Consider the following 25,287-nt stretch of genomic DNA (forward strand, 5'->3'; position numbering starts at 1 on the left):
CACTGAGCAAGGCCAGGGATCAAACCCACAACCTCATGGTTCCTAGTCGGATTCGTTAACCACTGAGCCACGACAGGAACTCCAATACAGCCATTTTTACAGCCCCACAGGACTAATTCTACCCAACAACAGTGAATCAAATAGAAGTTCTGGAGTTCCCGTTACTGTTCACTGGGTTACAGTCTCTGTGCGGATGAGGATTTGATCCCTGGCCTCGCTCAGTGGGTTAAAGATCCATCATTGCCCCAAGCTGCTGTGTAGGTCACAGATGTGACTTGGATCCTTCATTGCTGTGGTTGTGGTGTAGGCCGGCAGCGGCAGCTCCATTCAGCCCCTAGCCTGGGAACTTCCATATGTCATGGATGTGGCCATTTAAAAAAAAAAGTTCATAACTCACTGTCCACTCAGCATCTCTGTGCGCATCACTTTATAATCGTAGTATTGTGGCTTTTTTTCTAAAAGAGCCTTGGCCAATCCAGACAGTAGTGTTTCATGGCTGGACTATGGGTAGGTTATCCATAAGAAGGGTAGATTATCCATAAGAAGCCCTGAGCAGAAGCACTCGCTGCTGCCTGTCTGTTGATGCCATCAACTGTGCCTTGGAATAAGAATGATGGCTTAAGGGAGACATCCAACAAGTACTAAGAAGTCAGCCAGGCTTAACGAATACTGCTGCTTTATTTTTAAAAAAAAATGTTTTTTTAATTTTTTTGGCTGTACCCCCCAAGCATGCAGAAGTTCCCTGGCCAGGGGTCAAACCTGAGCCACTGAAATAACCAGAGCCCCTACAGTGACACCTGATCCTTAACCCGGTGAACCACAAGGGAATTCCCAACCACTGCTTTAACCTTGAGGCCTTGTTGAGGACAATTTTGACAAATAAACTAGCAGAGGGAGAATCTGAATGACATCTGTCATTGTCTTAGTCTTCTGCCGTGTCTATGTTAGTACCCGTGTGGTTCGCAGGTACCATGTGTTCCTGCAAAGCTCTGTGGTTGTGGCAGTCAGATTTTCACAAATAAAATCCTATTTTTAAATACATGGGATACAAAACTATTTAATCCCTTAAACAATAGGTCATCAGTCTTTCTGTGTAAAGGGCCAGAGAGTGAAGCATACACACTGTGTATGCTGTATGCTGTATAGTTTCTATCTCAATTACTCGACTCTGCTGTGGCACAAAAATTAGGTAACGAAACTTTATGCATAAAAACAAGTAGTGGGCCAAATTTGGCCCCCTAGGCCATAGTCTTGCCAACTCCTAAATTAAACAAACAATTCTGGTATGCCTATTCTGATAGGTAAGGCAAAAGTAACCACCAGAGATATGCAAAAAAAACAAAACAGAAAAGTCACCGTTCTTGTGGAACTCTCTAGCATATGTTTGAGGGTGGGGGTGGGTGGCAGTGAGAGATTTAAAATGTACCTGCCATAAACAATTTCATTAAGGGCAGAATCTTTCTTTAAAGCAAAACCCACCCCAGACAAACAATGGATAAGCTTTGTACATTTCAATGTTTGTGTCATGATTCTTTTAAAGTGGACCTAAGAGATCTTGAGATTTGATCCTAGAATCAAATCCACCACCTTAGCCTGAAATAAGCATAGGAGGTTAAGAGGCCGCCAGGGGTACCACAGAGGTACCATCCCTCCCTTTCCTCCTCTTCTGCTTACAGCAGCAAGACTTTTACTCACACTTCCTGTTTCTGACACTTGCCTTCTTTTCTGCTGTTGATACGTCCCCCAATACTTCCCCCCTGTGGTCAAATAAATATAAAGCCCTAAAGTTATAGATTGAAGTCGCTCTCGCAGTCTCTCTCTCATTCATTCCTACGCGTAGGCTCACACGCCTGCTCTCTCCTCTTTCTCTCAGAATGACGATTCTAGGTACCACTCTTGGTATGGCTTTCTATTTACTTCAAGCTGTTTCTGGAGAAAGTGGCTATGCAGAGAATGGTGAGTCATTTTCAACTTTTCTTTAGGATTTCAGATGATCTCTAGCATCTGTTTCAAGCTTGCTCAGATTCCCTAACAGAGTGGACGGGGGTCCCTGGGTAGGAAGGGGTTTGGAGGACTTACCACATGGTCCGTCATTCTGTCTGTTTCAACCACCAGGATGGGAGTCCTGGGAATGACCCCGCGCGTGGTTTATGAAGGCTTAGAATTGTCAAGGGAGAGACTTGATTCTCTCCATGTGGATCTTAAATGTCAGTCGATGTCTCTGCTCTTACAAAAAAGAACACCCACGTAGACATGGTGCTTCGGCTTGTTGGAGAATCTTCAAGGTAATTTTACCTTGCCAAGAGATCAAGCTCATTTTGTTGGGTTCAGCTTTTTTGGAGGTTCTGAAAGCTTCACTCCCAAGGTAAAATTATATCCAGAAACAACAGCTTTGTTTGCACTTACCTTTGCACCTGAACTGGTGTCTGGAACATAGTAGACATTTGATAAACTATTTGAAGATTTCTCCAAAATGCTTCAGTGTCAATAGAGTCGTGTGGTATTCTTGGTGAAGAACTGATCTGAGTGAGTGGTCTCCTTGAAATATATGTAGCTGTCTCCGTGTCAACAAATTTAACATCATATACCAGCTCTCTTTGGGATCCTTGAGATACTGAGTGTCTAGAAGCAGATGTAGTCTACTTTGCTACATAATACATTGTTATTCTAACCAAACTGTGCCCAAAAGTGAAGTACCAGCAGAAGAGCCTCCTGGAAACTTAGACCCCCATGAATTTGTTCCTGAAAATTAAAGCACTTTCACTTTAAGACTTAAAAAGTATTTGCCTATCAGAGTTCGCAAACACATGAGCCTAATGACTCAGCTTAGACATCATAAGTCATGTAATTACTAAGGATGGAAATCCCTAGAATATTTTCATTAAGGGAATGGTCAGAGGGTGGATCTTTCTCACAGTGTGAATCAGTCCATGGGGAAGGATGATGATTTCATGGTAAATGTTGTATTTGTACAGATAAAAGGCTTGGCAGGTAACACCTAAGCCTCACTCTTTGCAATATAATATATCCCTTCTCTTTCTCCCTAGTGGTTATATTCGTTTTTTAAAAAATTAAGAATTCTAAGGCAAAGCTGAGTTTTCACATCAGCTTTTTAAATTCCAGCTTTTTTGAGGAGGTCTGTATCCACGCATCCCCATGATGACACCAGAATCCTTCCCAGTTTGGGGTGTCAGGAATTCAAAAAAATTAACTGCTGTTTGTTGAAAAATAAAGTAGTTCTCTGAAAACCAGAAGGGTAATCAAGAGAAGAAAGGGAGACCTTTGAAAAATCCAAACCATTTACACTTTTAATCAACGAATCCCTTTCAGGAGGGAAACTTCTAAACCACACCACCTTGCCTATAATACATATTTCAAAAAGCCTAATTTTTATAGTGAGCATTTAAACATAATAGGTTAATTCACTGTTCAAAACCTCTATGTAATTTCAAAGCCATAGTCATAATAACACCTTTTTCGGAGGGGCCCCAGAAGTTTCATGTATGTGCTCAGAATTAGAATTCTTATTTTACTTTTTCATTATTTATTTCTCCAAATAGGTGATAGTCATATCTCACCCTTACTGGGTGCTTGCTGTGTTCTAAGCGAGGTCTTTGCATACATTATTCAGTGATTCCTCATAATAACATGAATTTAAATATCAGAACCCTGAAGCTTAGAGAAGTTGAATAACCTGATGGACAACCACAACTACAAAATAGAAGAGCCAGGATGTCAACCCACATCGTCCAGCCCTTGTGCTGGGGTTCTTAACCACTGTGTTGTGTATGACCCTTAACTAAGAATTTTCCAGCTTAGATAAGGTATATTCTCTTTGCAAAATGCCAGGTGATTTCGCAGGTTATAGGGGGACTTTTTGTCTTTACAAAGCAGCTTGGCTCAGTAATACCTGCTGAAGAGCCAACGCACTGTGTTTCAAAACATGGCCATTTTAATTGGATGGCCACTGCTTTTTTTTCTCTTTTATTGAAGTGTAGTTAATTGACAATGTTTATTAGTTGCAAGTGTACAGCAAAATGATTCAGTCACACACACACACACACACATTCTTTTTCAGATTCTCTTCCATTAGAGGTTATTACAATACATTCACTATAGTTCCCTGTGCTATACAGCAAGTCTTTGTTGTTCACCTATTTTCATAGTAGTGTGTATGTGCTAATCCCAAACTCCTAATTTATCTCTACCTCCCCTCTGCTATCCCCTTTGGTAATGACAGATTTGCTTCTATGTCTGTGAGTCTATTTTTGCTTTGTAAGTAAGTTCATTTGTATCATTTTTTTTTTTTTAGAATCCACATATAAGCGATATCCAATGATATTTGTCCTTCTCTGTCTTCACTTCGTGTGGTAATCTCTAAGTCCATCCATGTTGCTCCAAATGGTGTTATTTCATTCTTTTTTAAGGCTCAGTAATATTCTATTGTGTATATGCACCACTTCTTCTTTATCCATTCATCTGCCTGTGGACACCTAGCTTGCTTCCATGTCTTGGCTATTGTAAGTGACCACTGCTTTATATAATGTATAAGAATAGACGCAAACTCACTTTGCAAGACCAGCTGGCTAAGAGTAGTGGGAGTGCTTTGTCCTGTTGAGGTGTGGCATCTGCTTGACTCTGCTATCTCTGGCTTACATTGCATGTTGAAGAATTTTGGAGACAAAGCTGACCCACAGATTCTGAATCCAAACAATAAGGTAGGTTCTGTTGTATGGGATTGGTGGAAATTCCAAAGAAGAGGAAACATTTTAGCCTTCTAAAGAGAGCATGAGGACTGCCATGTAAAAGCAGGCGAAAACCATCCAGAACTATTCCATCAAGAAAGATGCCAGAAATCAGGGGATGAGATCTAACTCTATAAGATTAAGAATGAACATGTTTTGAAATGGGAGCCCTCAGGGGTGGGCTGCTCCTCTCTATTTAAAACTGTCATTAACAAGAGTGTCATACCCTTCTGAAATTACATAAGGAGTCTTTGCAGGTGGCAGAATTGTGAGCCAGAAGGATTCTAGATAGGGTCAGAAAGAACAGTGCCCACAGCTCTTATCTAGATGTGGCTTTTCGAGATTTGTTGCTTTGACTGAACCAGCCTTTCTCTCAACTGTTTGGTCCACTCAGAGCCAGCTTTACTAACCTTCTCACAGAACTACTAGGTTATTTAAGTAAAGAGGGTGCTGTTTCTAATTCCATGGACTTCGGGATGCTCAACTGGGGTTTGATTTTTGATATATTCTATATGCTATTTAAAGCCCTAGAAGGGCTATTTTCTAGTATCAATGGACATCTATTTTCTAGTATCAATGGGCCAAAATAATTTCTAGTATCAGTGGACATTGAAGCAGTCAGAGCCCACACTCAGCCATTCTGAGAATGGTTTTAGCTACTCTGCATTTTCTCAGATCCTGGTTGGAATAGATCTGCTGACAGATTCTTCTCTATTAAATGTCGGAAAACACGCACACACACAAATGTTGATTTAACCTCCAGGGCCTCATGCCAGTGTAAAAAATCAAGTATTTCCGATAGACAGTACTTTTCCAAAGTGGCAGTGAAAAATTCTAGTTCCCCACATACTTGCATAATTTTGCTAATATCTATAAAATGCAATATTTATACAAGAAGGCTGTGTAAACACAGAAGCAATATCTCTTAAGCTTCATGGGAAGGTCTGCCAGATCTGGGTCCTGTCATGTAATTTTTTTTCTCAAGACATTTGCTTCATTTGGAAACTTAAGATGAATTGCCTTATATAAATATTCACACATTGGAGATAATCAATGGAACTTTTAGCTGGGATATCTACTTGGGCAAAGGAAAGCTTCTGCTTTAAAAAGTGAACTTCTGACTGAAAGATAGCTATCATCTTCTTTCATTCAAAAAAAAATGTTGAGGAGGAAATAAATGAAGATTTGTAATAAAGCCAAAGCCTAGATTCAGTAGCATATGAATAATAAAGTATTTCTTATTTGAAATGTACAAACCAACAGAAGAAATTCCCATGTATACAAAAGAAAGTGTATGTTTATTATTTCACTCTAGAGCTCTAATGCACTCAATGGCAGAGATATTTGGAAATCTTTCTGGCTATGTATTCATCGTGATGACTCTTTTCTATCAGCAAAAATCTGTGCTCGCTAGGTTTTGTGTCGATTTTTTTTTTAATCCTATTTACTGCCTTTGCCCTCCAGCTTTCCTTCTTCAGATAAACAATCATCACTCTTTCACATCTGCCACAAAAGGCTGCCATTTCATCAACATCGCTCCAGATTTCAAAAAGAAGCATTTCTTGGCTTCATTAACAGCTGTAGGTTTGTTCCTTCCCAGGAGACTTTGACGACGCAGAGCCGGACGACTACTCCTTCTCGTGCTACAGTCAGCTGGAAGTGGATGGACCTCAGCACTTGCTGACCTGCTCATTTGATGACCCGGATGTCAACAGCACCCATCTGGAATTTGAAATATGGTGAGGAATGTTGCCTTGAATGGGTGTTTAGAAATCCTCCATCTTTCTTTCATGTGCTACTTGGCCACAGCTGCAAAAAAGGGAATGCGGGGCTAGTTATCAAATATTAAAATTGAATAATTCCAAAAACTTCCTAGAACTCCTTGTCCTTCACCAAAAAGCCAAGCAAAGGAACTCACATGAATTCATCTTTCGGGTCCTGCTGCTGCAGCCAAATGAGGCTATGGATGTTGGAAATCCTACCTCCCTCCAGACTTCATGGCAGAATTTATTTATTTGTTTGTTTGTTAATTTTTGCTGGCACCCACAGCATAGGGAATTTGACCAAGCCAGTGAAGAGACAGACAATGCCTATTCCTGAACCTGCTGCACCACAGTCGGAACTCCCGTGGCAGAATTTAAATTCTGGTTCTCCTGGGACATTCCTCCCCACCGTCTCTGCCTAACATGAGATAATCTAGTGTCTTCAAGCTGCTCTCGAGGACGGGTGCCTGGGTTCCAACCCCAATACCAGCCAAGTTCTATAACTCTTCTATGCTTCCGTTTCTTTACCTATTAAATGAGACATACTCCCTCATAGGGAGGTTGTGATGATTAAATAATTTAATACTGTAATCATTTAATTAGAAAACATACTCAGTACGTAATAAGTGATGTAAAAGAGGCCTTAAGGCAAAACTCAATGAATCTTGACCTAACTGCCATGTTCTTGACACAGTTTGACTTCAGAGAGTCAGTTTTCCAAAAATAGACAGAATTAAGTTGGCTCTTGGTTTCATGGGGCCTCCAAGGAGAGGCAAATAGAGAGGAAATCTCTATCTGGTTGGAAAGTTTGGCAAAGAGCTTCAAACTCTATTTTCTCCTTCTTCTACAAATCATCTCTTGTTGCCCAGGGTTACTATCTCTGATGACTTGAAAAAAAAAAAAAAAAAAAAACACACTCTACTATGAATTTCTGACTTGTGGCTATTTCCATATTCTTATCAGATGACCTAATTTTAGTTAGTTTCCTAGTAAGGAAAGTCAAGATCCATCAGTAGTAAAAGAGGGCTCTTTACATTCCATAGACACTCAGCTAATCCCCACAATCCCCAGCCGACACAAGCCCTGAATCCCATGTCTTATGTTAATTCCCTGTATCTGTTCGTGGAGGGCCTCCTGCTGCAAGCCGTAGGATGAACATGACCTTAGACTTGAATTCCATAGTGTGTTCTCAGTCTGCCTCTAACCCTTCACTTCGATAAACACGCTTTCCAGGAATAAAATTATATCGAGAGAAAAGGAACCTGCAGTGTCCAGAATCTGTGCAGCAACTAGACTCCACTAAAACAGATGAACGACTCATTCAAAAGATGCACCACTTTTTGTGGGCTAAACCCCCCTCCAATACAGACCGCTTTGGGCTCTCCAGCCAGCAGAGTGGTAAATTGCAGTGGTTTCTCTTGGGGAGGCTGAGGCTGACCTTCTGTCCACTTTCACTCACAACAGTATTTGACCACTTCCCTGACCATTTGAATAAACTTGCCCACTTCCTTTAACAAGTCTCTTTATTCTCCCGTTGTATTTCAACCCAGCTATAGTCTCTGTTTGTTTGGGTTTTTCAGTTGGATTCAAATATTTCAGTTGGAAGGCAATTGCTTCAAGATACATTTTCAGGAACTCCCACTGGGGTTCGGTGGGTTAATGATCTGGCTTGTCTCTGTGGAGGCACTGGTGCAATCTCCGGCCCAGTGCAGTGGGTTGTGGACTCAGCATTGCTGCAGCTGTGGCATTGGTCACAGCTGTGGCTCTGATGCGACCCCTGGCCTGGGAACTTCCATATGCCGTAGGTACAGGTGGGATAAAAAAAGATATGTTTTCAGTGTGAAACAGTAAGAATGAATGCTTTTTTCGTTGTTGTTGGTTTTTCTGGGGGTTTTTTTGTTTTTGGTTTTTTTTTAGGGCTGCACTCTCGGAATATGGAAGTTCCCAGACTAGGGGTCAAATCGAATCTGTAGCTGCCGGCCTACACCAGAGCCACAGCAACGCAGGATCTGAGCCATGTCTGTGACCTAAACCACAGCTCATGACAACGCCAGATCCTTAACCAACTGAGTGAGGCCAGAGATCAAACCCACAACCTCATGATTCCTAGTCGGATTCATTTCCGCAAAAATGAACTCTTCAGTAGAGGTTAAGGTGCTTCTAGAGAACAGGTGTTTTGCAAAGGTATCCACACCTTGAAGGGGAGATTCAGGCAACTCCTGGGTTCAGAGCAGCAACATAGCTCGAGTTAAAGCTGCTTGAATAGCGTCGTACTTGCAGGTTAGGTTGGGCTCCTTTTCCACAACGACACTAGCTTTATCAGAGCTTTTCTTCTCCTGCAAACTTAAATTTTAAAGAAAGAAATTGGAAATCACTGAAAACAGTGCGTTCTGCCCAAGTCATTACACAGGTAATGACTACAACAGGTGTTGTTTCCCGGAGGCCTCACCAGCGGCATTTTTTGACAAGAATGTACCACCTGCCTGATCTGGCTTCCAGCCTCCCAGGCTTAGAAACCAATTACTTAGTGTTCAATGTGCAGAGCCGTCTCTCAGGGATGGACTTGGATTCGCCAAAGTCACAGAGCTGGATTCGCAGCATACCGCCCTACAACTTCTCTCGGGCTGATGCAACAATCCCAGCGGCCCAAATATTCACGGTGGGCTCAGGACCTCCAGGCTCAGGACCTCCAGGCTCAGGTGTTTGGGGGCAGAAGGGCCAGTATGTTTCATATCAATATAAATCCACTCATACTAGGTGACCAAGAAATGTTTCGTTCACCAGAACTCTAAGCAGCTCTCTGGTACCTAGAATGACAAAGAAGAGGCTCTGGAAAAGGCATGGAGGTGAGAATGCCCATTGAAGCTCTCTGATCATAACAAGCACCTTATATCAGGGATAGAAGGATTAGTGTTGGGCTTATGGTCAGTGCCTATATGTGGTACTTGATTCTCTCATTGCTGTTTGATTTTTGTTAAAAATGCGATCCAAAGGTTGTCTAGTAAATACCGAAGCAAAACAAAGGAAATTTGTCTGTCAATTGTAAGACTAGAGTTACTTTACTCAGATCGCAAAGTGGCTGTTTTTAAATCAGTAGCCAGCCTTTAAAAATCTAGGTATCTTGAAGTTCCTGCTGTGGTGCAGCGGGTTAAGAATTCATCTGCAGGGGTTCCCACATGGCTCAGCAGAAACAAATCTGACTAGCATCCATGAGGACATAGGTTTGATCCCTGGCCTTGCTCAGTGGGTTAAGGATCTGTCGTTGCCATGAGCTCTGGTGTAGGTTGCATATGCAGCACAGATTCTGTGTTGCTATGGCTGTGGCATAGGCCAGTGGCTGCAGCTCCAATTTGACCCCTAGCCTGGGAACCTCCATATGCCGTGGGAGATAGAGAGAGGGAGAAAGAGAGAGAGAGAGAGAGAAGGAAGGAAAGAAAGGAAGGAAGGAAGGAAGAAAAGAAAGAAAGAAAGAAGAAAGAAAGAAAGAAAGAAAGAAAGAAAGAAAGAAAGAAAGAAAGAAAGAAAGAAAGAAAGAAAGAAAGAAAGAAAGAAAGAAAGAAAGAAAAGAGAATCCAACTGCAGCAGCTCAGGTCACGGCAGAGGCAAGCGTCTGATCCTCAGCCTAGCACAGTAGGTTGAAAGATGCAGTGTTGTCACAGCTATGGCGTAGGTCACGGCTGCAGCATAGATGGCAGCTGCAAGCTTGGATTCAATCCCTGGCCTGGAACTTCCAAATGCCAAGGATGCAGCCATTAAAAAAAAAAAAAAACAAAACTAAGTATCTCTTTAATAATCAGTTTTGGTAATTCTAGGCCCAAACAGCAAACATTAGCTGAACAGAATTCTGATTGCTTCTGTGAATGGAGAATTAAATCTCAGTCCTGAAATTAGGCCCACTTTTTTCAATTATATTACCTGTGAGGACACAACAGACATGTAAATTTGGGGCCTTGCTTTTTAGGTGTTTGCATAATTTTCATAGTCAGCTCTCAGGACATTGTAGTTCCTTGATTTCCACATTCTTGGGGGCACCGCAGTTACTCCCATGTACCGCCTACAGATACCACATAAATATGTCATTTTTTGTTTTCATCTATTACCAGCAATATCACAGGCTGCACCCCGCCAGATCCACCTCATATCCTCACTATCAATATCCCTCAAGTCGTTTTTTAATTGAGTCCTTTCTACAGGAAGCCATAGTAATGTTCAAAGTGTTTAATACTTTTGGGAGAGATTCTATCTTTCGGGGCCCAACGAGGAATAAAACTACAGTTTGTTTTTGTTTTTAGGATTTCCATGTAAACATTTGTTTGCGCCAGGAAGAGAAATGCATTTATCACACTGAAGGACATGAGATTGCGGGTTTAGGAAGGATGAGTTGGGAGGAGGAATCAGACGCTGTGGCCCCCAGCCGTCAGTCTCTCCCTATTTCTAGGACAGAAGACTCTGTGTGAGTGTCTTAGGGTTAATCTCCCTTGGGAAGGTCCTATGGGGCTACACTTGCCAGCCCAGAGTATCCCTTGGGTACTGGCAATGCTCTTTTCTCCCCACCAAAATACCCTAGAACAGGTCTGTTCAACAGAAATACCTCTCAACCCACAAATATGTGAGTAATGTATGTAATTTAATATTTTCTAGTAACCACATTTTAAAAGGAGGGGGGCAGTTCCCTGGTGGCCTAGCTGTTAAGGATCCCAAATTGTCACTACTATGACTTGGGTTTGATCCCTGGCTGGGGAGTTCTGCATGCCACAGATGCAGCCAAATTAAAGAAAGAAAGAAAAAAGAAAAAGAAATGGCTGAAAATTAACCTTAATAATATTTTGGAGTTCCCACTGTGGCTCAGCAATGATGAACCCAACTAGTATCCATGAAGATGTGGGTTCAATCCCTGGCCTCGCTCAGCGGGTTAAGGATCCCGCATTGCTATGGCTGTGATGTAGGCTGGCAGCTACAGCTCCAATTCGACCCATAGCCTGGGAACCTCTATATGCCACGGGCACAGCCCTAAAAAGACAAAATAATAATAATAATAATAATAATAATAATATTTTGGAGTTCTCATTGTGGCTCAGTGGTAATGAACCCAACTAGTATCCACGAGGATGTGGGTTCAGTGGGTTAAGGATCTGGCATTGCCGTGAGCTGTGGTGAAAGTCGCAGACGCAGCTCAGATCCTGAGTTGCTGTGGCTGTGGCGCAAGCTGGCAACTGGCTCCGATTCAACCCCATAGCCTGGGAACTTCCCAGGTGCAGCCCTAAAAAAGCAAAAAATACATACATATTTTATTTAATGTAATATATCCAAAATATGATTATTTAAACATATCAGCAGTTATGAACAAAAATTATTCCTGGGGTATTTTACATTCTGTTCACATACTACATCTTTCAAATCTGCTATTTCATATTGAGGGCACATCTCAATTTGGACTAGCCCTATTTCAAGGGCTCAGTATCCACATGTGAGGTAGTGACTATTGCATTGGGCAATATAATCCTGAACCATTTTTAATGTTCTAGTTAGCTCTGTGGTGGCACAGAGCAAGGCTATCTGTTCTAGATTGCGGCTTTCTCTTAGTCTCTTGGCACAGCTTCCCCTCCAACATAAGGCAGCTCCTGGAGCCAAGAGCCCTTAAAGGACTCAGGCTGACAAGACCACCATGTGGTGACCTTTCATTGTTGGTGCTTATTATCCTGATTCCCTGGAAAGCATGAACTGAGAATACCGTGATAGATTCTTCTTTTTCTTTTTTTTTTTTTTTTTTTTTTTGTCTTTTTGTCTTTTTGCCTTTTCTAGGGCTATACCCACAGCATATGGAGGTTCCCAGGCTAGGAGTTGAATCAGAGCTATAGCCACCAGCCTATGCCAGAGCCACAGCAACGTGGGATCCGAGCCGCGTCTGCAACCTACACCACAGCTCACGGCAACGCCGGATCCTTAACCCACTGAGCAAGGCCGGGAATCGAACCCACAACCTCAACCTCATGGTTCCTAGTCAGATTCATTAACCACTGAGCCACAACAGGAACTCCCATGATAGATTCTTCTTAAACTCCCAACAGCAACACAACCTTGCTACAAGTTAAGAATCTGCAATTGAACATTCCACATATGCTTTACTTCAAATATATTCTAAACTCAATGATTGAAGTACAAAACATGTCCTTCTAATTTCTCCACATTACCTTTACCTAAAATTCAAGAATGAGATCCGGACCCAGTTCTCCTCTCTGTCTTTATTCAAGAAATCATGATGGTGTTGCCATCTTCAGAACTCTGCTCTAACATTCTTCCCAAGCATATGCCCCAGAATCCCTCTAGCTTATCTTAAAACTTGATTTTCAGTGGGGAGTTACCACTGTGGCTCAGCAGAAAAGAACCTGACTAGTATCCATGACAATGCAAGTTCAATCTCTGGCCTTGCTCAGTGAGTTAAGAATCCTGCATTGCCCCAAGCTGCGGCATAGTTCGCAGATGCCGTATCCCATGCTGCTGTAGCTGCGGCTGCCGCGTAGGCGGGCAGCTGCAGCTCTGATTTGACCTCTAGCCTGGGAACATCCATATACAGCAGGTGCAGCCCTAAAAAAATTTTTTTAATTTGCTTTTTTAAATCAACTATAATTTTTTAATGTCAAAAATAGTGCTTTTTATTTTCACTCTTCCAAATAGGAAAAGCCATATAGCCCAGCATAGGACATACTCTACAACTCCAAAACCACACACACACACACACACACACACACACACACACACACACACACACACACAAGCCAGAACAACTACAATAGCCAAAAAGATAGCAGTTAACAAAAAAGCTATATGGGTGCGGGGGAATGACAATTTTAAGGAATGTCCTACACACAATAAATACATGTATCCAATTAATAAAATTTCTTCACCAATCTCCATTTTTTTCCTGCCTGTAGGAGCTTAACTACTCAGACCATAGCAGCCCAAAAGTGAGAGATTCTGCACCTTAGTTTGAGGGATTCTTTTCAGATTCTAACTCCATGCCCACCTCACCTCAAGCCACACAAATGTGTTCTTTCTGTTCAGAGTTCAGGAACGAGCCTGGCAAGGGCTCACATGAGCAAAGACAGAGAAAAGCGTACACACATCCAATTCAACAAGGAAAACAAACACACATTTCTAGGTTGCAGGATGTGAATGCACTTTTTAGAATATATTCTCTGTCGTTATTTTATTTTTTATTTTTTTATTTTTATTTTTATTATTATTATTTTGTCTTTTTGCCTTTTCCAGGGCCGCTCCTGTGGCATATGGAGGTTCCCAGGCCAGGGGTCCAATCGGAGCTGTAGCCGCCGGCCTACGCCACAGCCACAGCAACGCCGGATCCTTAACCCACTGAGCAAGGCCAGGGATAGAACCCGCAACCTCATGGTTCCTAGTCGGATTCGTTAACCACTGCGCCACAACAGGAACTCCTGTTTTGTTTTGGTTTGGGTTTTTTTTTTTTTTTTTAATATCTGATTAATGAGAAGATTTCTCTTCATGGATACAACTTTTTTCTTCCATGATCCTCACTTCCAATTTGACCCTGTTATAGCTCTTTTGAGGGCTTTTTGTCTGGATTTAAAGAGCATGTAGGAAAAACAAACTGGTAACCATGGTTATCACAGGCGTTATGGTAAGTGAAATTGAGGGTTGAAGGAAAGCTGAGAAATGAGTAATTTCACTTTTATTCTGTATTGTTTAATTACTTTTACTAAAAGAAGACATGCTTTAATTTTCATGTAGTTTATTAATGTAATCTCACTTTCTTTTTCAAGGACAGTTCATGACCTACTATAAAACGTACAGCTAGTAAGTGAGGTTTGCGAAATGTGTTTAACACGTAGCCATTGCCTCAGCCGAGTGAGCAGACATTCCGCTTGTCTCCTCCTCATCTGTCCCCAACCCCAGGGCTCAGTCACAGATCTGAATCCCATCACCCTTTGGTGTTGCCAGTTTCTGATCAGTTTTATAAATGAAATAACACACCACTCGCTCTCTTCTGACTTCTTTCACACAGCAAAATGTTTTGAGATAATAATCCATCATTATCCATGCTGATGCCTACCTCTTGGCTCATCTTTTCAATTGCTGAGGGTTAATTCCACTGTTCAAAAAATATCACACATTTTTCATCTTTTCTTCTCTTGATGGACATGTGGGTTTTTTCAGGAGCGGCCCAAAGAAATAGCAAAAAGACAAAAAAAAAAAAAAAAAAAAAAAAGAATTACAATATCATAGGGTGGGTGTGTATTTAACTTTATTAACAACAACAAAAAAAAAAAACCTGCCCAATAGTCTTCCAAAGTGGTTATACCATTCTCCTCTGCTCCCAGCAATATATGAGAGATACAGGGCATGTCCAATATTTGGCTTTGAAACAGAATCATGATTTTTTTTTTTTTTTTTTACATTTCCCAAATAACACATAATGTTGACTTTATTCCCAGGCACTGTTGGTATATTCTCTTTTGGCAAGTACCTGTTAAAGTCCTTTGTCTTTTTTTGTTGAGTTATTTGTCCTTTTTTTATTGATGGGTGGGAATTCTTTAGATGTTCTGGATACAATTCTCATGTCAGATTATGTGTCACAATAATTTTCTGCCAGCCTATATCTGGCCATTTCATTTTATTAATGGCAGATTTTAATAAGCAGAAGATTTTCATTTTGATGAAGCCCAGGGTATTTGATTTTTCTCTTCTATGTTTAGTGTCACAACTCTCTTTATCTACTTTCAAAACTAGGAAGATACTTTCTGATGTTTTCTTCTAAATAATTCATAGTTTCAGCTTTTATATTTAGAGCTATCCTCCAGACCCAATTAGTTTTTTGCAAAATTGAGATTCATATTTTCCATACGTGTGCTCAGTTGTTTCAAGACAATTTGTCGAAGAATTTTTTTATTTCCCACCGAACTGATTGGGTGCATACATTTACAATCACTTAACCTTAACAAAATCAATCAACCTTATATGTGTGAGCCTATTTCTGAACCCTCTGTTTTTTCCATTGATCAATATTTCTATCCTTGTGCCAGTGCCAAACTGTCCTGTTTTTTGTTTGTTTGTCTGTTTTTTGTCTTTTTGCCTTTTCTAGGGCCGTTCCCGCGTCATATGGAGGTTCCCAGGCTAGGGGTCGAATCGGAATTGTAGCCACTGGCCTATACCAGAGCCACAGCAACACCAGATCCGAGCCGTGTCTGCAGCCTACACCACAGCTCACCGCAATGCCGGATCCTTAACCCCCTGAGCGAGGCCAGGGATCGAACCCGCAACCTCATGGTTCCTAGTCAGATTCATTAACCACTGAGCCACAACAGGAACTCCTAAACTGTCCTGTTTATAATAATTTCCTAGTAAATTTGAAGTCAGGTGCTCTGGGTCCTCCTTATTTGTTCTACTTTTTCAGTGTTGTTGGCTATTCTGAGTTTTTTTGTAATTCAACGTAAATTTTAGAATCAGCTTGCCTATTTATTAAGGAAATCCTGCTGAGATTTTGATTAATATTATATACATCCATTTGGGGGAAATTTCAATGTTTTCATTGCTGCATTTGCATATCCATGAATGTAGCTCTCTATTTATTTCGAGCCCCTTTAATAGCTCTCAAAAATGTTCTGCAGTTTCCATTGCAAAGGGCTGGACCATCTTTTAATAATTTTATTTCTAAGCATTTTGCTTTTATTGCCATTATAAATGGAGTTGATACTTTTCAGATTTATTTTTCAATTTCGGGACACTAGTCCATATATAAAAGTATAATTGACTTTTGTATGTGGACCTTGATGAATTCACTATATTAGTTTCTATAATTGTGTTGGAGAATCTTTTCCATGTGAACAAACATATCTGCAAGTGAAGAAAGTCTTTTCTTTCTTTACAAACTGGTGCTTTTTTATTTGTTTCTCTTGCTTATGCACTGGGTCTAACACCGTTGAATAAAAGTGGTACAAATGGATATTCCTGCCTTGTCCTTACCTTTGGAGAAAACTGTCCACTCAACATTAAGTATGTCATTAACTATAGACTTACTGTAAATGCTCTTTATCTGGTTGAGGAAGTGTCTGCTGAGAGTTTTATCATAATGGATGTTGAATTCTGTCATATGCTTTTTCTACATCACTTGAGATGGTCAGATTATTTGTCTTTTATTCTGTTCATGTGGTGAAATATATTGATTGATCTTTGATTGTTAAGCCTACCTGGATATCCTACAATGCATTCTACTCTGTCATTATATGTTAACATCAATGTGTTAACATTTTCTCGAGGAATATTAATTCATAAACTTCTTTTCTGTAACATTTTTACCAGCTTTTGGTACCAGGCTTGAAGTAACTTCATAAAATAAGGTGGGAAGCATTCATTTCTCCACTACCTTCTGAAAGAATTTTGTAGGGTTGGTAGTATTTCATATATATTTGATAGAATTCACTAGCTTTTTGGGAAAGAAGTTTTCTTTATGAGAAAAATTATGATAAATTTAACTTCTTTGAAAGAAATAGAACTATTGAAACATTAAATTTCTTCCACATTTTCACTTTGGGGCAATATCTCTTTTGAGATTGATTTCAGTGTTGCAATATTCAACCATTTCTTATCAGAGTTTAGAGTTAATGTTGTTCTATTTCACGTAAAATATAAGAAACTTGAACAGTAGAGTTGCACTTATCACATTCCAGCTTTCATACTAATGTTATATATTTTGTAGCTACATATATTGTAAATGCCACAATAGCGTTAGAGTATTTGCTTTGAACAATCTTTAAAGAATTTAAGAGGGAAAAAAAGTATGTATTGTCCTTCTGGTACACCTAATTGCTTTCTGAGATACGAAATTCCACCTAATATTATTTCTCTTTGGTCTAAAGAATTTCCTAAAACAAATTATCTCAATTTTTTTTGTTGGTCTAAAGAACTTCCTAAAACAAATTATCTCAATTTTTATATAGCTGGAATAACTTTATTTTGCCTTCATTTTTGAAAAATATTTTGTACTATAAGGATTCAAAAGTTATTTTTTTTTTCCCTTTCAAAGTTTTAAAGATATCATCCGGAGTTCCCGTCGTGGCGCAGTGGTTAACGAATCCGACTAGGAACCATGAGGTTGCGGGTTCGGTCCCTGCCCTTGCTCAGTGGGTTAACGATCCGGCGTTGCCGTGAGCTGTGGTGTAGGTTGCAGATGCGGCTCGGATCCCGTGTTGCTGTGGCTCTGGCGTAGGCCGGTGGCTGCAGCTCTGATTTGACCCCTAGCCTGGGAATCTCCATATGCTGCGGGAGCGGCCCAAAGAAATAGCAAAAAGACAAAAAGACAAAATAAATAAATAAATAAATAAATAAAGATCATCCCAGTGTATTTTGGTTCACATAATTCCTGATGAGAAGGGATATTTTTCTCTGGATGCTTTCAAGATGTCTTATTTGCCTTTGTTTTTCAGCCATTGACTATGATGTGCCCAAGTGTGGTTTCCTTTGTATTTATCCTGTTTGGATTTCCTGAGGTTTTTTTTTTTTTTTTTAACCTAAAAGTTGATATTTTTGCCACATTTGGGAAATGTGGGGACATTAATTCTCTAAATATTTTTCAGCCAATTTCTCTCTCTCTCTCTCTCTTTTTTTTTCCTGGAGCTCTATTTCATATTTACCTGTCCCCTTGATAGTGTCCCACAGGTCAATGAGACTTTCTGTTGTTTCAGACTAAACAATGTCTATTGCTCTATCTTCAAGTTCACTAACCTTTCCTTCTGCCATCTTCTATCTGCTATTAAGTCCCTTCTATACATTTTTTCCAGAAAATTTTTAAAATGTTTACATTCGTACTTGTCAATTATAGTATTCTCATTTTATCCCTGTAGTTTCCACTTCTTGACTAAGATTTTACATCCATTAGATAAGTATGACCATATTTTTTGTTTAGCTCTTGAGCATATTTACAAAAGCTGCTGAAAAGCCCTTTTCTGCTAGTTCCAACATCTAGGTCATCTTGGGGTCAGTTTCCATTGAATTTTGATAACTTCCTCTGGTGAGTATTAATTTTAGCTCTTTTATCTTGGCTGGATTACTCTCCAAATTCTTCCTTTGAGGCAGCACCTAAAATTTCTTCTTAGTCCTTTCCAGAGCCTTCTATCTATTGCCATGGTTTCTTTGGAGTTTCCTCCACATGCGCACAATTAAGAGGACAAATAATAATTTAAGCAGAGTTTATATGCAGACTCGGTATCTTCTATCTCTAAAACTTCCTCATATCTAGGCTTGGTCCCACTTAAAAGTACCCAGCCACTCAGGCAAACCAAAATTCTGTCCTCTAACTTCTCAAGGCAGTTAAACTGGCTTTCTGTTAGATTCTAGATGCCTATCACAATGTAACCTGAGAAGTGCCCTCAGATAAAACAAAACAAAACAAAACAAATAACAACAGAGAAACACGGATCTAGTCCACCCTTTTCTAAAATATTAAATGCCCCATAGTTTTCTGCCTGCATTTGGTTATTCTTCAATGCTTTTAAATAGTATTTTCAAAAATATCTTGTTCAAGGTTTATAGTAGTTGTATGTTCGGGAGTTAGTGTGATATAAGCTCCTCTGCCATTAGTGGAACTAAAACTTAAACTGTTTTGTTTTTGTTTTTGTTTTTGCCTTTTTGAGGGCCGCACCTGCGGCATATGGAGGTTCCCAGGCCAGGGGTCAAATCGGAGCTATAGCCACTGGCCTACGCCAGAGCCACAGCAACACAGGATCTGAGCCTTGTCTGTGCCTACACCACAGCTCACAGCAATGCCACATCCTTAACCCACTGAGTGAGGCCAGGGATCAAACCCACGTCCTCATGGATGCTAGTCGAGTTCGTTAACTGCTGAGCCACACGGGAACTCCTAAACTTTTTTTAAACAGGAATTTTTTTAAGAGAGTACACTTTGGAGCTTTTGATGCAGTTGCATACTAGGCAATTTTTCTCTTCAGTTTCCTAAAAGCCTGATCTTAATTGGGAATAGAGGGTTACAGAAGTGACATAATTCAATTCCTAGAGCATTGCTGCATACTTCTCTAGGAAGCATGGGGCAAGGGGTTGATGTTAAAGTCTGTTAATTAGTTAAAAGTGGAGCACAGTCAAAATTACCTGTGAAAATCCTCAAATTATGCATCAAGTATATACAGTTTCATATATACAATCCTTTAGGCTATTTTTCTTTTTACCTTTTTTGGTCAATGTTTCTTTAGAGGATTTATTTCTTCAATTTATTCCTGCAGAACATCGAAAAAAGCAGTTACCTTCCCACCTAAACATAGTATTTATCTCCCAGTATCAATTATTAAAAGCTTAGAATTTTCCATTATTTTCACAAACACACTTTGACTATTTCAGGTTCCATGGCATCTAAAGCTTCAGTAAATCTATGCTGATTATAATGGCAGCAAAAAGCTGTTATTTTAATTACCTTTCTTTCCCTAATAGGCACCTACCTTATGGTCAGAGTTAAAGCTACATAACTAAAATGTACCTCTGATGCTATTCCATTCTATACAGAAACTCCTACTTGAATTAAAATAAATTCCTTTTTTGTTTCCATAGTGGGGGCCTTTTGGACATAAATTGCCTGAGTTTTAATAAACTGCAAGAGATGTATTTCATCAAGACAAAGAAATTCTTACTGATTGGAGACAGCAAAATATGTGTGAAGCTTGGAGGAAAGAACATGACTTGCAGAAAAATGAAAATAGTCAAAATAGGTAAGAAGTTGTCTCTGGGAAGATGTTGCCATTTTTCAGATACCTGAAGACAAGTATCTGTGTCCAAACTTTCTGCATGTTAAAAGTAGTCAAATCATGAAAACTCTTTACAATGGAAAATACCAAATTCTCTAATGCACGTAATTTTTAAAAGAAATGCAAGTTTGAAGCTTAGGATTCATTCTGACTGTGAGAGAACACTGAGGGTCTTCAAACTCAGCTATGCAAAAGGTGATTGGCACTTACTGAGTGCAGGGAGAGTTCATCCATGTGAAATGCATCACTGGAGCTGGTCCTTCTGTCCTTCCCCGACGTATGTCTTTTCCTTCCTTATCTTTCCTTTTCCTGGATTCCTTGCCCCCTTATATCTAACATATTAGCTAAATTATCAAGTTCTTTTCAAAAGTAAATATGCCTTCTGTATTAGAGTTCTCCAGAGGAAATAGAACCAATAATAGATAGATAGATGATGAATCGATATATAAGATTGATTGATAGAGGAGAAAGAGAGATTTATTTTAAGGAACTGGGTATGATGATAGTAGGGGCTGGCAAGTCTGACACCCGTGAGGGTTGAGCCAGAAGCCAAGAAACTCAGGAAAGTGTGGATATTGCAATATTAAGTGCAAATTGCACAGGACCAACCTGGCAGCCTGGAAGCTCAAACAAGGTTTCTATGCTGCATTTTTAAGACAGAATCACTTCTCCTCTAGGGAATCTCAGTCTTTGCTTTTAAGGCCTTCATCCGAATGAATGAGGCCTGCCACATTTTAGAGGGTAATCTGTTTTACTCAGAGTCTACTGATTTAAATGTTAACCCATGTCTTTAAGAATAAACCTTTCAACTAGTTTTTGGCCAAACAGCTGGGCGCCATAGCCTAGCCACGTTAACACATAAAATTACTATCACACCTTCCTAGGAAATGTAGTATCAAGAAGTGATACGTAGTTAAACCTGATTTGGGCTAAAGTACACATGTTACACTTGGACCCCCAAAATGATAATTATTATATTACAAATAAATTACAATTTGAGTCACTAGATTCATCTGCATGTTTCCTTTGGTTCTATATAATATCTATATATATAAGAAGAAGAATCATTAAATGCATTCAATGATCTGGTTATGAGTCTATATATATATATATATATATATTTTGTATTTTTGTCTTTTCAGAGCCACACCTGTGGCATATGGAATTTCCCAGGCTAGGGGTCTAACTGGAGCTGTAACCTCTGGCCTACGCATCAGCCACAGCAACGCCAGATCCGAGCTGTGTCTGCAGCCTACACCACAGCTCACAGCAACAGCAGATCCTTAACCCATTGAGAGAGGCCAGGGATTGAACCCGCGTCCTTATGGATGTTAGGTTCGTTAACCGCTAAGCCACGATGGGAACTCCATGAGTCAATATTAATTACCAATTCTCTATTCAGTTACCAAGGAAGTAAATCAAAACAATCAGAAAGATGGGGCATATAAACACAAAAGGTTTTTCCCATTACTTACAGATTTATGACACTGAAGAAGGTTCTTTTTGAACACCTCAGAAATCCCTGGTGGTGGGGAATGTCTAAACCAGTTCTGATATCATCAGTGCAATGGAATCTCACTGGTTGTACTTATTCCCCCTATGGAGATTTACAAGTCGAACAATATACAGAGAGGAAAAACTGTTCAAAGTGATCGAAGAGGTGCATTCTTTTGCTGGTTTTAAACACTATGGCTCTGTCTCTCCCTATTCTCCAAACCCTTTATTCACCCTTCTAAAAAAAATGAAAGGTAACAGAGTAATCCTCATTAGAGACAATAAAGAGAAGCTTGGAATCTATCCCCAGCATTGTATCCCTAAGACAGGGAGGGGTAAAAGCAGAAGTTCCATGTGTGAGCAACTACCTTATAAAGAAGCGGAGGTGGTGGAAAAGAGACATCAGGCCCAAGCAGAAGGAATGCCATCTAGGGTGGGGGTATCTCAGACATGGGACACAAGCTAGCTGGGTTTTGAGCATTTGGAGATTAGGCTTCTATGGATGGAAGTTCAGTTTGTGTACAGGGTGCCTGGTATCTAAAGGTTCACCATTCACACTGCAAATATGTCTTCCCTCCGGGAGAGCAGACAGAGGGCAGAGATCCTCAGTCCTGTGACAGAGTCCTAGAGCCCCAGGGGAGGGCCCTTTCTTACAGTGGCTCACAGCAACACCCAGGACCCACATGCATTTTAGAGGATGAGCATGTGAACCCTCAGGGTGCACCCGCAGGCTCCCGGTGGCACCCTGCCCCCTCAGACTCCCCAACTCTCATAAGGCCAAAGCTCTTAAAGGTCCAGAGTCTGTACCACCCAGTAGATGGCAAACTTGATTGGCTACCTCATCCGAGGGGCGAGGGGGAGAGACAGGGCATGCACACCACTGGTAGCATGCATCTGTGGAAGAGGGGGTGTAAGCACCCCTTTGAAAAGTGCCCCTTAACCCCAGGCAAGCAGGATAAGCGGTGGTGTGGGTGTGTCTCCCAGTAGCCTCTTCTTCTGGTTCTTAATGTGCCATTTCATTAACAGAACTGTCCTTGAATTAAATTGGATGTGGGTGCTTCTGATGAGACCACCTGCTCCCTCACTTAACCCTCCTCCTTTAGATTCTGGCCCCCAATAAAGCCAGAGGGGTGGCTTTCTGTTTCCCTACTTTTCTTGTCAGGGTACATCTATATAGTAGTTCAGGTTGTCCCGAGAATAAATTAACTTTTAAAAATATTGTTAGAGGAGTTCCCGTCGTGGCGCAGTGGTTAACGAATCCGACTAGGAACCATGAGGTCGCGGGTTCGGTCCCTGCCCTTGCTCAGTGGGTTAAGGATCTGGCGTTGCCGTGAGCTGTGGTGTAGGTTGCAGACGCGGCTCGGATCCCGCGTTGCTGTGGCTCTGGCGTGGGCCGGTGGCTACAGCTCCGATTGGACCCCTAGCCTGGGAACCTCCATATGCCGCGGAAGCGGCCCAAAGAAATAGCAAAAAAAAAAAAAAAAAAAAAAAAAAAAAAAAAAAATATTGTTAGAGGGATGAGCACCATTGTCTAATCTACTGAAATACGCCATTGGGCTCAGAGGCAGACCTGTGCGGAGCAGGCCTGGACGAGCCCGTCTGAGACAGCTGAGCACAGGGGCCATAGCCAATGAAGGAGAGCACGACTCAGAGTCAGATGGAAGCGGATTTAAATCCCACGAACTCATCCTACAGGGGCCTGAACTGAGCTGATCAACCTCTCAGACTCATTTCCGTCCTCGGTATAGTGGTGATGAGTGATCGTTTGATGCAAAATGGCATAAGGAAAGCAGCTGGCACAATGGTGGGTGTATCCTCAGTATCAGTCTGGTCCTCCCTTAATGCCTCCGTTACTGAGAGGCCTTGGGAGGTGGGGCCGGGGCAAGGAATTGAGTGTCAGGGGTTTAGCTGAGAATGTGCATATTAATCATTTCCCTGGATGGGCGGTAGGAACTGGTGTCCAAGGGCTGACGGTCTCCTCTGTTGGTCTGTTTGTCCACACCCACTCGCTACCTTTCTTCCTGCTTCCCTGTAGGGTATCTTCCCTTTTTAAGGGCATCTAAGGGTAAAAGAAAAGGGCACACTTCCCCTTTCACAAGACATTCGAGGGTAAAGAAGGAACTGCTTCCTCTTTTTCGGTACCTGGGGGAAATCAAAGCAGGAGACACTTAGGCAGCCACCACCCCCAGCAAGTGAGTGCAGCCAGGGGGTCCACCTTTAGCACAGGAGCTCATTTGACTTGGGTGGCAACCCATTCTCAAAGCCCAGCTCTTAGAGCCTTGAATCTAGCTCAGTCTACTGAGTGAACTTGTGATGAACGCACACTCGTCATTAATACTCATCTCAGATTCGTACTTGTCTCATGAATACTTGTTGCAGTTAGCGTTTAACCTCTGCATCCCCCAATCTCTGTCTGAGATGAGCCATGCAAGCACGTAGCTGCCCCACCCCTTGACACCTAATGTCCCAGGTTTAGCGAGAGAGCAGTGAGGAGGCCAAGACAGGGAAGCCCCAAGTCAATGGCAGGAGATGGCCTGGCGGACGCACATGCACTCCTGGGATTTCAATACTTGCTCCAGGTTTGTTCTGCCTAAAATAATACCTATCTCCCTCCAACTGCGTTTCGTATATAGAGCATTCGACCCTAGGCGGGCAGGCTGGGGGAATATGCCAGAAAGGGGTTTGGAGCTCTTGCAAACAAGACCGAAGGAGGGGCTGCCCACAGTCACAGAGTTGGGAGCCGGGGCCATGGCACAGATCCTTAGGTTAAGGCTCCCAGCTGTTATTGGAATAAGGAAGACAGCGTTCAAATACTCCTGCTTTGGGGCTACTTAGTAACAACTTCTCTAGCACACAAAAGAGGAAGGGATTGTGTTTTTAAGTAAAATTGTTCAGCAGCTGCTGTAACCAATAAGCCCTAAAATACAGTACCCAAAAGAGGAAGAGAATGTGTTTTTATGCAAAATTATTCAGCAGCTGCTGTAACCAATAAGCCCTAACGTATATATCTCAAATCCCATAAGTTTATTTTTTGCTCACAGAAGAGCCAAAATGGGTGTTTCTAACCTGTGGGCGGTGCTCCTCCAAGCAATATTCAGGGCTCCTCCATCCTGTGGCTCCACTCTCTTCAATATGTGACTCCAAGTGGAGAGCTGAGCACAGAAACGAGCCTGGGGTCACCCACGTGGGGTTTCTGGACCAGGATGAGAGGTGGTACACCTTCTCTTCTGCCCACATCCTTCCAAGACCACACCCAACTGCAAGGGAGCCTGGGAAATGTAGTCAGGCTTTGAACCAGGAAGAAGAGATGGTTTTTACTGACCCAGAAAAGGAATGTGATTTTTCAGAGTAGATGAAAAAAATTGGGGGGGGGGGCCCACACTGTGGCATACAGAAGTTTCCTGAGCCAGGGACCAAACCCGTGCTACAGCAGTAATCAGAGCCACAGCAGTGACAACACGGGATCCTTAACCAGCTGAGCCACCAGGAAACTCCAGAGTAGAT

The 25,287-nt window shown here is 41.3% G+C and overlaps 1 protein-coding gene and 1 long non-coding RNA gene across 5 annotated transcripts in view; one reads left to right on the forward strand and one right to left on the reverse strand.

Moving 5' to 3' along the window:
- The first annotated feature begins 1,802 nt into the window (after positions 1-1,802).
- The window catches only part of IL7R (interleukin 7 receptor), a 31,845-nt gene continuing 8,360 nt past the window's right edge, over positions 1,803-25,287 (forward strand). Inside the window, exons 1-4 of one of the 3 annotated variants that reach the window (XM_085001538.1) lie at positions 1,803-1,956; positions 2,116-2,285; positions 6,346-6,484; positions 20,096-20,253. In XM_085001538.1, coding sequence (XP_084857664.1) covers positions 20,145-20,253 — 109 coding nt within the window. In that variant the 5' untranslated portion in view covers positions 1,803-1,956; positions 2,116-2,285; positions 6,346-6,484; positions 20,096-20,144. 3 annotated transcript variants of the gene reach the window in all.
- On the reverse strand, positions 6,418-24,992 carry LOC106508147 (uncharacterized). 2 transcript variants are annotated; one of them, XR_001304730.3, is made up of 4 exons: positions 24,850-24,992; positions 19,720-19,767; positions 14,595-14,672; positions 6,418-6,554 (listed from the first exon to the last, which is right to left on the reverse strand). It is a non-coding gene; the product is annotated as an uncharacterized LOC106508147 (long non-coding RNA). The 2 variants fall into 2 exon arrangements; XR_014831160.1 differs by lacking the exon at positions 6,418-6,554 and adding an exon at positions 10,439-10,562.

The sequence above is a fragment of the Sus scrofa genome, chromosome 16 (assembly GCF_054392235.1).
Source record: "Sus scrofa isolate SSC_HxYL_T2T_F1_AM1 chromosome 16, Sscrofa_HxYL_maternal_Yorkshire_Landrace_v2.0, whole genome shotgun sequence".
Classification (NCBI taxonomy): domain Eukaryota; kingdom Metazoa; phylum Chordata; class Mammalia; order Artiodactyla; family Suidae; genus Sus; species Sus scrofa.